The sequence below is a fragment of the Electrophorus electricus genome, unplaced genomic scaffold, assembly GCF_041902795.1.
Source record: "Electrophorus electricus isolate QZ-2024a unplaced genomic scaffold, ASM4190279v1 Scaffold63, whole genome shotgun sequence".
NCBI lineage: Eukaryota > Metazoa > Chordata > Actinopteri > Gymnotiformes > Gymnotidae > Electrophorus > Electrophorus electricus.
In genome coordinates this window covers 608,789-621,869 of record NW_027658780.1, presented here as the reverse complement: position 1 = coordinate 621,869, position 13,081 = coordinate 608,789, and the positions used below count along the sequence as shown (strand labels likewise).

The 13,081-nt window shown below is 47.8% G+C and overlaps 1 protein-coding gene across 1 annotated transcript; it reads left to right on the top strand.

Annotated features, from left to right (window-relative positions):
* The first annotated feature begins 907 nt into the window (after window positions 1–907).
* On the top strand, window positions 908–8,595 carry LOC145643352 (bone morphogenetic protein 2-like). The gene is made up of 3 exons (XM_081709589.1): window positions 908–1,478; window positions 5,617–5,948; window positions 6,362–8,595. The coding sequence occupies exons 2-3, from the start codon at window positions 5,624–5,626 to the stop codon at window positions 7,303–7,305; spliced, it is 1,269 nt and encodes a 422-aa protein (XP_081565715.1). The 5' UTR covers window positions 908–1,478; window positions 5,617–5,623; the 3' UTR covers window positions 7,306–8,595.
* Window positions 8,596–13,081: the final 4,486 nt, after the last annotated feature.

Below are 13,081 nucleotides of genomic sequence, written 5' to 3'. Positions count from 1 at the left end.
GTCTGTGTTAAAGCAGCCGGGTGGGGGAGTGATTCAGTGGACTCAATCCAATCAGTGAGACAACACTTCTGAGGTTGGAGACGTTTTCTCATTGCCCTGTCGGATGCATACCAATTCACTTCACCTTACAGGAAGGACGAATGCACCTTACTCCTCCACTCTCCCTCTCTCCCTCCCTCCTTCTCTCCCTCCCTTTCTATCTATCTTTTTCTCTCTTTCTCTGTCTTCCTCTCTCTGTCTATGTTTAATCATCCTCTCTCTCTCTCTCTCTCTCTCTCTCTGTCTCTCTATGTCTCCCTTTCTCTCCTTTCTGTCTCTGTTTCTCTCTCTCTCTCTTTTTCCCTCCCTCCCTCTAGGCCCCTTTTCCCCCTCTCGCCCCGTGGTGATGGATGCGCCAGTCGGCCACTGCCGGACTCCTCGGTCGCTCCACTGACAGTGAATTAATCTCGTCCTCTCGATAGCCCGCTCCGTTCGCCACCTCTCCATCCAGAGTAAACAGTCAGAGGGATGATAGCCCGTGGTCGTGCCCATCGTGTGCGCTGCATTATCTATCCTGTTTTTTCCTGTTTCCGACAATAGTAACTAAGAGTGAAGTGTAAAGTAAATGACAAATCTGACCTACTGTGTCTCCAGCTCAACCCTGACCTTATCTCAGTGTGTGTGTGTGTGTGTGTGTGTGTGTGTGTGTGTGTGTGTGTGTGTGTGTGTGTGTGCACACGCGCATGTGGGTGTTTATGTGTTCAAGTGTGAAGGGGAGGGCGACTCTCTTAGTGACATCACTATCAGGGAGGCTCCGACTGGACAGGAAAGTCAATTAGAGTTTAACTGAGTTTACCAGCTGGAGAGAGTGAGGAAGAGAGAGAGAGAGAGAGAGAGAGAGAGAGAGAGAGAGAGGAAAAAGGGGAGGAGAGTGAAATAGAGAAGGAGAGCCCAACAGAGAGTGGAAAGCAGAGAAGCGGTTACAAAGCCAGGCGGACTGGAGGGAATTTTACCGGCAAGTGAAAAACTTCAAACTTCTACTTCTCTTCCTCTTGTCCTCTCCACAATCTTCCCGGACTGTTCCCTCTGCTGTTCTCTCAGAGGCACGACTGTTGGCAGGCTGGGACAGGGGAGGAGGAGGTGAGAGGAGCCGGGCTTCGGGGGGCCAGAGGGAAGCTGGTGGAGAGATTTTAAGCGAGCTTATCTGAAGCTGACAACAGGATGAGTGTGTGAGGACCCAGGATTACCGTGTCGTCTTCCCCCAGTGCCCCAGCATGGAGTCGACAGTTAGGCTGCCTGGCAACCACTCACACACGCACTGACTGAGGAAGAGGGAAAGAAAGAGGGAGAAAGAGAGAAAGAGAGAGAGAGAGAGAGAGAGAGAGAGACAGAGACGAGGGGAGGACCAGGTTCTCAGGAGAGCACAGGAGACGTGGGTCCGTAACACTGGAGCTCACGGACAAACCATGGACTCTGCACATCTCTTACCTCACCTGGACGTGAGTACCACACACACACACACACACACACACACACACACACACACAACTTTCCCGAGCAGAAGCTCTCACTCTTGGCACCATTCGTGGTCTAAGCCCAGATGTAAAAACACGGATCGTACATCATAAGCTCGTTCTGGCAGGCTTTCTTTCATCAGACTCGGAGTCTGTCAGTAAGACGTGTTTATTCTGCATCGCGTTACACCTCAGGTCCATTTCCTGCCGTTTCCACGGCGATCCTGATGGCTCGTTGCCTCCGCGCTAAAAACTCACATGTGCTGCTCGTGGACTGTACACCCAGTATGAGCCTCACGTCCCGCACGTGAAAGCGATGCCCCTGCCGGCCGCAGGAATCAGGGTGGCACAGCTTGGGCACAATCTCTTTGCAGGACATCTCTGGGTTTCCTCACTGTCTGCCTGGCTGTCAAAGGGAAAAGGAGAAAGTTTAAGATGGGAAGTTGTGCCCTGCTCAGCAGGAGACTAGGAAGAAATAACATGCTCTGGAAAGGGAAGAAATGCACTCGTAGGAAGGCACGCGGAGCACAAGGGTGTTTTCCCCACTGCTGGCAAACACCATACCAACATGTGTAGTAGTAGCTGTAGGTACCTGTTTCACCTACTTAGGGATATGTCATGCCATATGTCTTTAATAATAATAATAATAATAATAATAATAATATGGTAAAATTATGCTAAAGATATTACATATAATGTTTTTTTGTAAAACAGTGGAGGAGAATTAAAAATAATTAGAGAAGCTACACCTGAAATATGAAGGAGTTCTATTTAAGTTTGGTAGTGATGTATTACGGATCAGCTGACTGTGAGTGCTCCTATCATGCTGAGAACATGTTATGCTCCTGTGAGCCAATGTCTTGTCTAGTCTACTCCAATGGTCCTTAGGGATCCCTTTAGTCTACTCTGATCTGAACCTTGGCACGGACCACCGTCTCTCTCTCTCTCTCTCTCTCTCTCTCTCTCTCTCTCTCTCTCTCTCTCTCTCTCTCTCTCTCTCTATCTGTGTGTGTGTGTGTGTGTGTGTGTGTGTGCATGTGTGTGTGTCTGGTCTGGGCAAAAGTGCTGTGTGTATGGTTTCTGGCTGTGTGTGTGTGTTTGTGTGTGTGTGTGTGTGTGTGTGTGTGTGTGTGAGAGAGAGAGAGAGAGAGCGAGAGAGAGAGAGACAGAGACACAGAAACACATTTATATAGCGGTTCTGAGGTTTTCTCAGTGCTGTGTGACATACAGGAGGCAGACAGGTCTGTATCATTAGCTCTTAATTATTCCAAATTACAATTGTGCTAATACACTCCTATACAACCACCCTCCAGGCTCCCTAGTGTATTATCCTAAAGATTTCATCTGCTTAATGTAGATGGCCAGCCACACACTCTCCCCAGTCTACTTCTCTGTCTGCAAGTTCTTCTAGCACACACATATTTGAACTGTAGGAAAGTGTAGGTACTCTATGTGTGTGTGTGGGGGGGGGGTACACAAAGCATTTTTCACAAGGAGTTTTTCAGCAGTCTTAGCATGTGTTGTTTTAGGAGAAAGTGAGAGAATGGAGAGGAAAAATGGAGAAAGAGTGAGGGAGAAGTGGTCAAGGGGAAGAAAGAGGGAAAAACAACAGGAAGTATGAGGAACCGAGGGACCGCGCGTAACATGAAGACACACAACTTCATGGCAGAGGATAAATCAGCACAGAACAGAGAAAACTGCAGTCCCTACAGACCTCAACCCTCTCTCTCTCTCTCTCTCACACACACACACACACACACACACACACACACACACACACACACACACACACACGTGCACACACCTACACACATACATATACACACACAATCATGCATGGGCACACACATTCACACACACCTGAGCCCTGGGCGATTGCAAATTACTGACCTAATCCACACAAAAAACAAGATACAAAATATTACTGTGTGTGTGTGTGTCACTAGCAGCAGTGCCCTTTTGAACAATGATATATCCATTCTAGTCAAAGGAAAATGGCCAACAGGAAGGAGAAAGATAAGGTAAAAGACAAACAGAGAGAGAGAGAAAGAGAGCGAGAGAGAGGAGACAGAGAAGAGAGAGAGAAAGAGAGAAAGTAGATAGCAAATCTTTCATACTCTATGTTCCAACTCAAAGGTCATAAGGTCACATCACTGTAGCAATGGCACGAGCCTAGCTCCCAGTGTCTGCTGGGATCATCCTGCTGTCTGTTTCAGGGTCAGCCTGGAACCTAATAACCCTCCCCTCAGCCTACTCCTGATTACTGCCTCCACCCAAAAGGAAGCAGCTAGATGGTGCGAATCCGAGAATCCAATCACAGCCCCGCCGCAGTGACACTTGCCGAAAATAAACGCACACAGGGGTCATCGAGGGTAAAGGCAGCCACAGCAGTCAATTAAGCCTGGGCCCCGCACTTCCAGGTAGGTGAAGATGGGCACTGTGCAGTGTGGGTCGCTTCTGTGCACACGCCGCCTAGATAACACCCTGCCGTTTGTCCGTGATGGAATGGCGAGGGTTGGGGTCACTTAATCTGTTTAACTGCAGGATGTGGGCGACGTTCTGGTCCTGATTGAGGGACTGACGCAAGTTTGACGAAGGAGGAGGAGTGAGGGAGATGAGTGAGAGAGGGAGAAAGAGAGAGAGAGAGAGAGAGAGAGAAGGGGCTACAGTAGGAATTCTCAGGAATGACTATTTCACGTTGAGAATAGCAATGAAAGAACATCATTCCCAATCCACTATAGCAGCAATCCCAAGAGGATTCCACCCAAACTTCCACAGTCCTCTGCTGCCTCCTTCTCTGTGGTGCATGACTTCACCTGAGAGAACATTACATTCTCCAGCTTAGTGGAACACCTACTTTAGTGTCCCCTGGGCTCTCAAATTAGCCCACACCCAGAGTCCAGGGCTGGGGTGGTCCTACTGCCCTCTAGCCATGCAGTGAAGAGTCTTTGGTAGCAGCTGGTTGATCTCTCAGCTTTAATCGAAAAGTGACAGATAAGATTGACTAACACTTTATATTCCACGTCACTGTTCCCCATGTTGCTGGGGAAAACCATGTCCCATTCCTTTCTTTTTTCTCTATATTCAGCTCAAATTGAGCATGACTGTGTTAGAGATATGTTGATGCAAATTTAGATACCGTACATTAATGCTCATATCTTTCATATTTAAATACTGTCTGATTTACATATTCAAGTGGGAATGTGACATTTGAACAAGCTTCCGCCTCACGGGATCTAAAAATACTGGTTCATACGCAGCTGTGGTGTAAACTTGTCAGTCTCTGACAGAGCGAGCAAAATCTGAAACGTTACTTTTTGCTGCATTTATCACCACGTCACTGCGGTGCAATCAGAGAGAAGATCAACACAGGATTTAGAGGGGCTAATGCGATATTCTGGCTGAGAATGACACCATTCCACAGACACTCCTCCATTGCATAACGGCAAACAAAAATCAAACGTGGCATCTAAGATGGCCAAACAAGGACTACAAAGAGTGAAGAAAATTAACAAAATTCCAAACTCCTTAAGTGTTTCACCAAATATTTACATGGTATAGCCTTAATGTGATGTTTTACCAGATACAAGGCTTGCACAAGTCAGATTACACAGATGATCGACATTACAGGTTACTCTCATTTGTCATTTAAATCAACAGGAGAGACATGAGCCTAATGAATTGGTCTAACAGGACATGTACAGTCCTAAATCAATGATTACAGCCATATCCTCTTCTGTGCTGGTCCTTTTCCCCAGTGCTGTTTCTGCAGTTACTGTCACTTAGAACAAACACCATTTAAATTACAACAAAAAACCTGCAAAAAAACACTGCTTTCTGGCTATATTTAACTAGCAAGACAAATATAGCTGTAAATCTATTGATATAGTGCACTGTGTAGATTGGGAGAGAATGTGGAATAAACAGGGATTTGAAAGTGTCTTCAATTCGTATTTCATTATGTGAACCACTTTCAAAACAGGCCTTTTTTTCTTTAATGTAAAGGGCTCTTGACTTTTCATGTAAAGTCCAGCACCACAGAGAGAATTAAACACAAACCAAATGTCTTGCTACCGAGTCATTTCACTCCTAAATCACGCATGACCTGCTTCACTCTCTCCAGGGCCACGATGTTCCCTGCTAGCCTTCTGGTTCTGATGACCCTGCTGCTCCCCCAAGCCTTGTCAGGCCACCAGGAGGGTTCCAGTCATTCTGATGGGAACCTGGGCCCCCCACTGGAGCCCAGTCTGGCCCAGACCATCCAGAACCTCCTGCTTAGCCGCCTGGGCCTCCAGTCCCATCCCAACCCCAGTCCGGGGGCACTGGTGCCACAGTATCTCCTGGACCTGTACCGCTTCCACACCCAGCAATACCATCTCATAGAAGATCCAGACTTCAGCTTCCCTACCCCACATGTCCAAGGGGCCAACACAGTCCGCACCTTTCACCATGCAGGTACAAGGTGTTAAGAATTTGAGGTCTGATTGTTTTGGCCTTCATAGCAATGTAGCTCACTTTAAGTGCAGCACAGTAATGTGTGGAAGTGACTTAACCTCCTTTTCTGCCAGCATGTGTAATGAAAAAGATATCTGTTAAGTCAATGCAACTGTTTGCTGTTGTGGTCTTGGCTTTAGTATAGAGATCTTGGAGTAGATTTTAAAAACACTCCCTGAAAATGACATTTAATTATGATTTAGTTACACCATTACACCATTACCTGAGTTTTTTTTTTAAAGGAACATGTAATGGAAGCAAGTACCAAGACCATGAATGCAGCAACAGCTAAAAGAAATGCAGCAACGATCAAATGAAATTCTTTTTTTTTCCCCTCCTGTATGTTTTTTGTTCCCCTTCTCTCTCCATCTCAGTGTCTTCAGACATCCCTCACTCTGGCGAGAAGAAGGGCAGGGTCCACATGGCGTTTAACCTGTCCTCTATTCCCTTCTATGAGACCGTGGTCTCAGCAGAACTGCGTTTCCTGCGTGGGGGCGTGGGTTCAATTCCTCACAACGTCAGCATCTATCTCTCTGGTAGCAACACCAACTCCCAGCCCAAGATACTCCATTCAAGACAGGTAACCAGAGAGCCCCAGAATGGTGAGTCTTGGGAGGCCTTCCCCCTGGATGGAGAAGTGTTTCAGAAGCTGTCTGATTGGTCAGGGAGTGTGTCCTTCATCTTGGAGGTGAGCCCAGATAACAGCAGCCTTCTGGTGGAGGACGTAGACACGGAGGATCACCTGAGAGTGCGCAGGTCCGCGGACCAGGACGAGAACAGCTGGACACGACAGCGACCACTACTGGTCACGTACAGCCACGACGGGCGCAGTGAGCCGCTCCTACCCCTCGGAAGGAGGACACCCAGGGGCAGGAGGGCGGGGAGCAGGGTGAGAAACAGCCGAGGTCAGGGGTCAGAGTCGGGCTGGCGCGGCAGGTGGGTGGAGAGGCGGGTGAAGCGTAACGGCGGAGGCCGAGCCGCCAAGCTGAAGCGCCTGGCCCGCACACGCTGCCGCCGCCACCCGCTCTACGTGGACTTCCGAGATGTCGGGTGGAACAAGTGGATCGTGGCGCCCACGGGCTACGACGCCTTCTTCTGCCTGGGCGAGTGCCGCTTCCCACTGGCCGACCACATGAACTCGACGAGCCACGCCATGGTGCAGACGCTGCTGAACTCGGTGAACGGGGCGGCGGTGCCGCGCGCCTGCTGCGTCCCCACTGCCCTCAGCCCCATCGCGCTCCTCTACCTGGACCAGGACGAGCACGTGGTTCTGAAAAACTACCAGGACATGGTGGTGGAGGGATGCGGCTGCCGGTAGCAAGGGGCAGAGCGAGCACCAGGAGTGGAGAGGTGGGCACGGGTGGAGGAGAGATTTAAGAGCGAGAAAGGCCGAAAGAAAGGAAGCAAGCAAGAAAAAAAGAAATGTTCAAATCTTTAAGCTCATGAAGGAACCTCTGAGGGCATTCCCATAATCCTCCTGTCCGGTGAAGCTGTACGTGTCTGTGTGTCGTGTGCTTTGCAGTCGGGGCTGCTAACCCTCTCGCCCAGCCCAAGTACTGCTCTGTCCTGTGCTCCGCAAAATCCTGACCCCCTTCTGTCGGTGTTGTGCCAGTGTTGTTGTGTATTTCCTGTCCGTTTCGCACCCTTTCTCGCTATCGCCATTGTCGTGCCACTTCAGGAGGGTCCAGCTGAGATGTTGGGCTTTTGCCAGCCAAGGACAAAACACGCTTTGATGGACTTCAGTCTTTACAGAAGCGATACGCTGGGCTAATGCATGCTAAGATCGGTGCGCTACATGTCTCAACACAAATAATATGTAAAAAGATGTACAAATACAGGAAAGCAAGGCAGCTCATGCTTACCACCAGAAACTAGTCAAAACCCTGAGAGTAAGTTTGAGAAAGTATTATGCTATTGTTTGAATGTGGAAGTGCTATTATTTATGGTGACCTGTTATGTTAATTTACTTTGCAGTCAGAGAAAAGTTCACAGTTGCTAAACAAGTAATGTCTATGGTCTTGAAGTAAATATAATTTAAGAGAACATATATAAATATGTATATCTATTTAAATAACAAACAGGTATGATGTATTTAATCTTTACAAATATTGCAGACATACATATTGTAAGGCCTCACAAATACAGTGAAAATCATTCCAATTTGGTTGTATTCACCATGTATAAAAATATCGTTAACTTTCCAGTGCCAAGTTGTAAAACAGTGAAAGTTGCCTCCACGCATAAAATATCACCATGTTGTCACACATGTATCCATGCCGAAAGCATTCCACAGAATGCTGTGGAAAGAAGATTTTGTCATCGTGTTAATGTTTCACAGTTGTCGAAGCAAACATTTTGCTTGTCTAAAAAGAAAACTAGTTCAAAGGGGAAAAAAATCAACTCGTTGCTCTTTTTAGGACATGTTCTTCGGGCTGTAGGATTGTTCTATTATTTCCTGGTTATAGTTTTAACAATGTGACACCTTCAACACCCGCATATATGCAACAGTTTGTGGAAAGTCTGATGTTGTCTGAAGATGTGAAATGTGTAAAAATAATAATAAATAAATAAACAAAAAAACTGATCACGCACTCTAGGGATTGTCTGCAGACTCGTTCCCTTCCACCCTGCGTTTTAATCCCACTGCGGGATTTAAGCAATGCTGCAATTGCTCCATTTTATATGCGGGTTCTGGTGGGTTAGCAGAGCAGAGCTTTCGGTAACATACGTGTGCTAGGCCAACAGCATGAAGCCCCCCAACGGCTGCCTACTGGTGACAACGATCGGTCTTAAAATGAGCCCACTATTTCTACCAGTGGTCAAGCTCTCTCACAGTAGCACAAACCCACTGATCTAAGAGCTCAAGCAGACCTTCATTCTACGTCTACTGTACGAACACAGAAATCTGGGGGGGCTGAGGCTGGGGAGTGCAAGATGAGGAGACAGCTCACCAACAAACCGCCACACACCTCATCAGTGAACGTTATGCATCTGAGATCCCTTCCCTCTCCCTCCGTCTCTCTCTCGCTCTCGCTATCTATTGGCAGCGTCGATCTCTTGTCTGTCAAAGGCCATGACTGCGATATGACCTGTTGTGGACACACTGCAGCAGACACCTTAAAATGGGACGTTATAGCGGCAAGAGTGTAAGCCACACATCTTTGCTCAGCATCACTCCCTGCTGAGTATATGCGTGTGTGCATGCGTGTGTGTGTGAGAGAGAGAGAAAATGAAAGAAAATGTGAGCAGAGAGAGTGCTACCTTCCAGATACATCCAGAAGTTGCGAGCCTCAGCAGATTTATAGATCATTGCTTTATATCACTCCTCACTAGCTGTCATTAGCTCAACATCACTCCTTGCTGTTTGTGTGTGTGTGTGTGTGTGCACGTGTGTGTGTTGTGATAGATAGAGAGAGAAGGCTATTTTCTGCAGGCCTGTGTATCTATATGCCCTCACCAAGCTCAATTGATAAGAGTGCATGGCCTTACCAGGTGTAAGTCCAAGAGGAGTCGGTGTGCAAGAACATCACAGACTATGAGAACATTTGTGAGAAAGACTTTTTAAAGCACCCCGGTCATGTGTTGGAAGAAAGATCACCTTTGACCTTCTGTCCCCTTCCCTCCCTTCTCTGTCATTTTGTAGGTCATCATAAAGGAGTGATCGCTGGTAGGCCTGGCTTATCTTGTCAGGTGTGTAAGCTGGATTGGTCCATGAGGTGGATCGCAGTGGCCTTGACCCAGTGAAAGGTACAGCGTTCTTCACCATAAATCTACCCGTATGGCCTCCGTTCAAGCTCCAGATGTGCGGAGGCAAAGCTGGATTCACTTAAACTGTGCTCCAAGGGTGGTGGTCTTTGGGCCATTTCATTGCTGTTTCATCACCAGACTCTCATCCACATTTTGATCAAGCATTTTGGATGGAATGAGTAAAACATATTATAACATTAACAAATAAACAAACACATTAGAACAAAGTTTAAAAGAAAGGTTTCCAAGTAAGGAAGTGGTGCATGAACACTAGAAGACTATCATGTTCAGTTAGAGATTTTTGTTATTAATGTAGAAAACCACACACAATGAGAAATATGGTAAATCCATTGTGGGAGTTCCCCATTGGCCTCTTAATGATTGACAAGTTAAAGAACAGCCCAGACACCCTTTCTTCTGCTTAAACCCGCCCCTTGTCTCATACTCTGGGGAAAACCACTTCCTGTGGTTTTTAGCACATCAGGAACTCTGCTTCTTCTGACTACTGCACAATATCCAGCAACCCTTTGACCTCTTAAACCCATTTTAGACATTGTAAAAAAACATCAAAAAGGGCAGAAAGTCTATTAAGAGCCTTAGCCCTTATAAGCTCTTATGTGACCTTTTACAAAGATTTTGTGATTTTTAGCATGAAGAAATATTTTTAAATGGTATCTTCCCCATCTATCTTATATTGGGAATCTATAATATAAATGACATTCGACATGTTTTCTGGCCTAAGTACTGGAGAACATAGCAGTTATAGATGCAATGAACTGTCAGATTTTCATTTATATTAAGAGAAACTAGAGACACATTATACTTTTGTTTGTGACAAATTCACACTAAACCCAGAGTTCAGCACCGGTTGACTGGCCACAGAAACATCTCTCTCTCTCTCTCTCTCTCTCTCTCTCACACACACACACACACACACACACACACACACACACACACACACACACACACACACACACACACAGAGTCTCTCTCTCTCTCTCTCTCTCTCTCCCTCACTCTCTCTCTCCGTCCCTCTCTCTCACACACCCACACGCAGTCTCTCTCTCTCCCTCACTCTCTCTCTCTCTGTCCCTCTCTTTCCCTCACTCTCTCACCCACACACACTCTCTCTCTCTCTCTCTCCCTCCCTCCCTCCCTCCCTCCCCAGGCTGCATAGGATGAAAAATTATGTTTTTACAGGTGTCTCACGATGCGGATGCTGTCCCTGCTTGGCTGGAAATCGCATTCATTCATCCCTCCTCCTCCCAACGTTTTTCTCTCTCTCTCTCTCTCTCTCTCTCTCTCTCTCTCTCTCTCTCTCTCTCTCTCTCTCTCTCTCTCTCTCTCTCTCTCTCTCTCTCTCTCTCTCTCTCTCTCTCTCTCTCTCTCTCTCAGCTTAGGCCTTACTGCAGTCACACTTAGGCCCTAAAGGCGTGTAGACCAATTGAAATGGCTGCAGTAGGGAGACATAACCGTGCATGTGTGTTCCCATCAGTTCCCATCAGCTGGCAAAAGGGCAGCTGAAGGGCTAAATGCTCCCCAGAAGATCCTCGTCTCTGCGGCAATCCTTGGGAGTGTCCTGGGAGACGGACGCTCAGCTTGATAGGAGCCCTCGCGCCTGTCCCCGGCGCTCCGCTATCACAGCGCAGGAAGCAAGAGGAGAGATGGAGGGAGGTTGAAAAGAGGGAAAGAGAAATAGAGAGACAGAGGGAGGGCACGAAGACAGACAGGGAGGTGGAGAAAAGTGAGAAGTCGGAGAAAAACAGAAAGAGAGGGACAGAGAGAGAAAGAAGGAGAGAGGGAGGGAGAGAGAAAGAGTGAGCGAAAGAGGGAGAAGCAGCAGCTGCTCAGCCGTTTACTCCTCCTCCATCACTCCTTCTCCAGATGTTATGAAGCGCTCAGCAGAACGGCAGGCAGGAATGGGGGAGTGGCTCAGCCGAGGCCGAATCATCACAGAACACGTTTTATGACTTTCACATTCGACGTGCTATGTGAACAGGGACCCGACAGTCAATAGCAACCGTGTCCAGAACGTCTAACTCTGTAAACAACAACACGGCGCTCTAGACCCAGGTTCTTTTCATTAAGACCACTGTCAACGGCAGTACCTAGTTGTAGCGTTTACAGTTTTTATTTCCATTTTACTGCCTGTTGCTTTTTTGATAGGTCCCATGGAAATGAGCCAGCAGATTAAACGGCTCTGATTAAATCTCACCAGACAGGGATGAAGCGGTTACTGACATCCTACGCGCTGCAGAACCTGAGGCTAGCATCAGTTATGCAGGTTTTCTAAGGGGTCTGTCACTAGCTCTTTATTCCTCCCTGTCTGGGTGGTCCCAGGTTACCCTGCTGGGCTCGATCAGGAGAGTTGGACAGCCCGGAGACAATCGGCTCTCCAAGAACATGCACTTCCTCTGCGTCTGGGGGAGTTGCCACTACATTTCAATGCAGCTACTGTACATACGCTTCCCATTCCTCTCCAGCAATAGACTCAGGGGAGGGGGCGGGGGGGCGCAGGCGTAAGCGGATATTAAAACTTTCCTTTGAAGTCCGGCTTCGGAATGGGATTTCGGGTGCGTTCCCTTTTGAACTGCAGGGGGCAACGTTTTATCAAGGCAATAAGGCCATAATCATAAGCCCATGACCGCGAGGTCGCTGCAGGATAGCAGTGGGACGGGTGAACGAGAAGCAAGCGAGCAAGGGAGCAAAACGAGAGACAAAACACGTGAAAAGGCGAGTTCATCCAGCTTGATGGACGGCCACCGGGGGTGCCATTACAAAGAGGCCAACGGCAAGCCTAACCACGTGCCCCACATCGACCCTGACCCTGACCCTTGACCCCAGGCCACACGTTCCCTTCCCTGGCTCTGTCGCCGTCCTCTCCGAGAGAAAAGCGCCTCACTGCGCTCATTGCATTCGCAACGCATCCCTATCCTCTGTAGCTCAAGGCCGCTAACAGTCAGATGACGAAGCGTGGTGGGACGCTACGGCGCAGGAGATCCTGCTTCTGAGAAACATTAAACTGCGATTCATCCCTTCCAAAAGAAGCAGGAGAAAGAATGAGAGAAAAAAGGAGAGGAGGAGGAGGAGGAGAAGGAAGAGGGGGAAAATAGGAGGCCTGGCAGAAAGATTAGATTAGCACTTTTAAAACATCTGCGGATTCGTCCGGCCTGAGCTACTGCTTTCCAACAGATTACTACTTTATCCCACAATTCCTCAACCACCCTCACCCCACCCCCCTTTCCTGATTTTTGTCTGATCTGTCCATCCTTTCTGAATCTCTCAGTGATGGAAAATGAGAGGTTCTGACTCCGCCAGTAGTCATTTCTTGAAAAAACAAACAAACA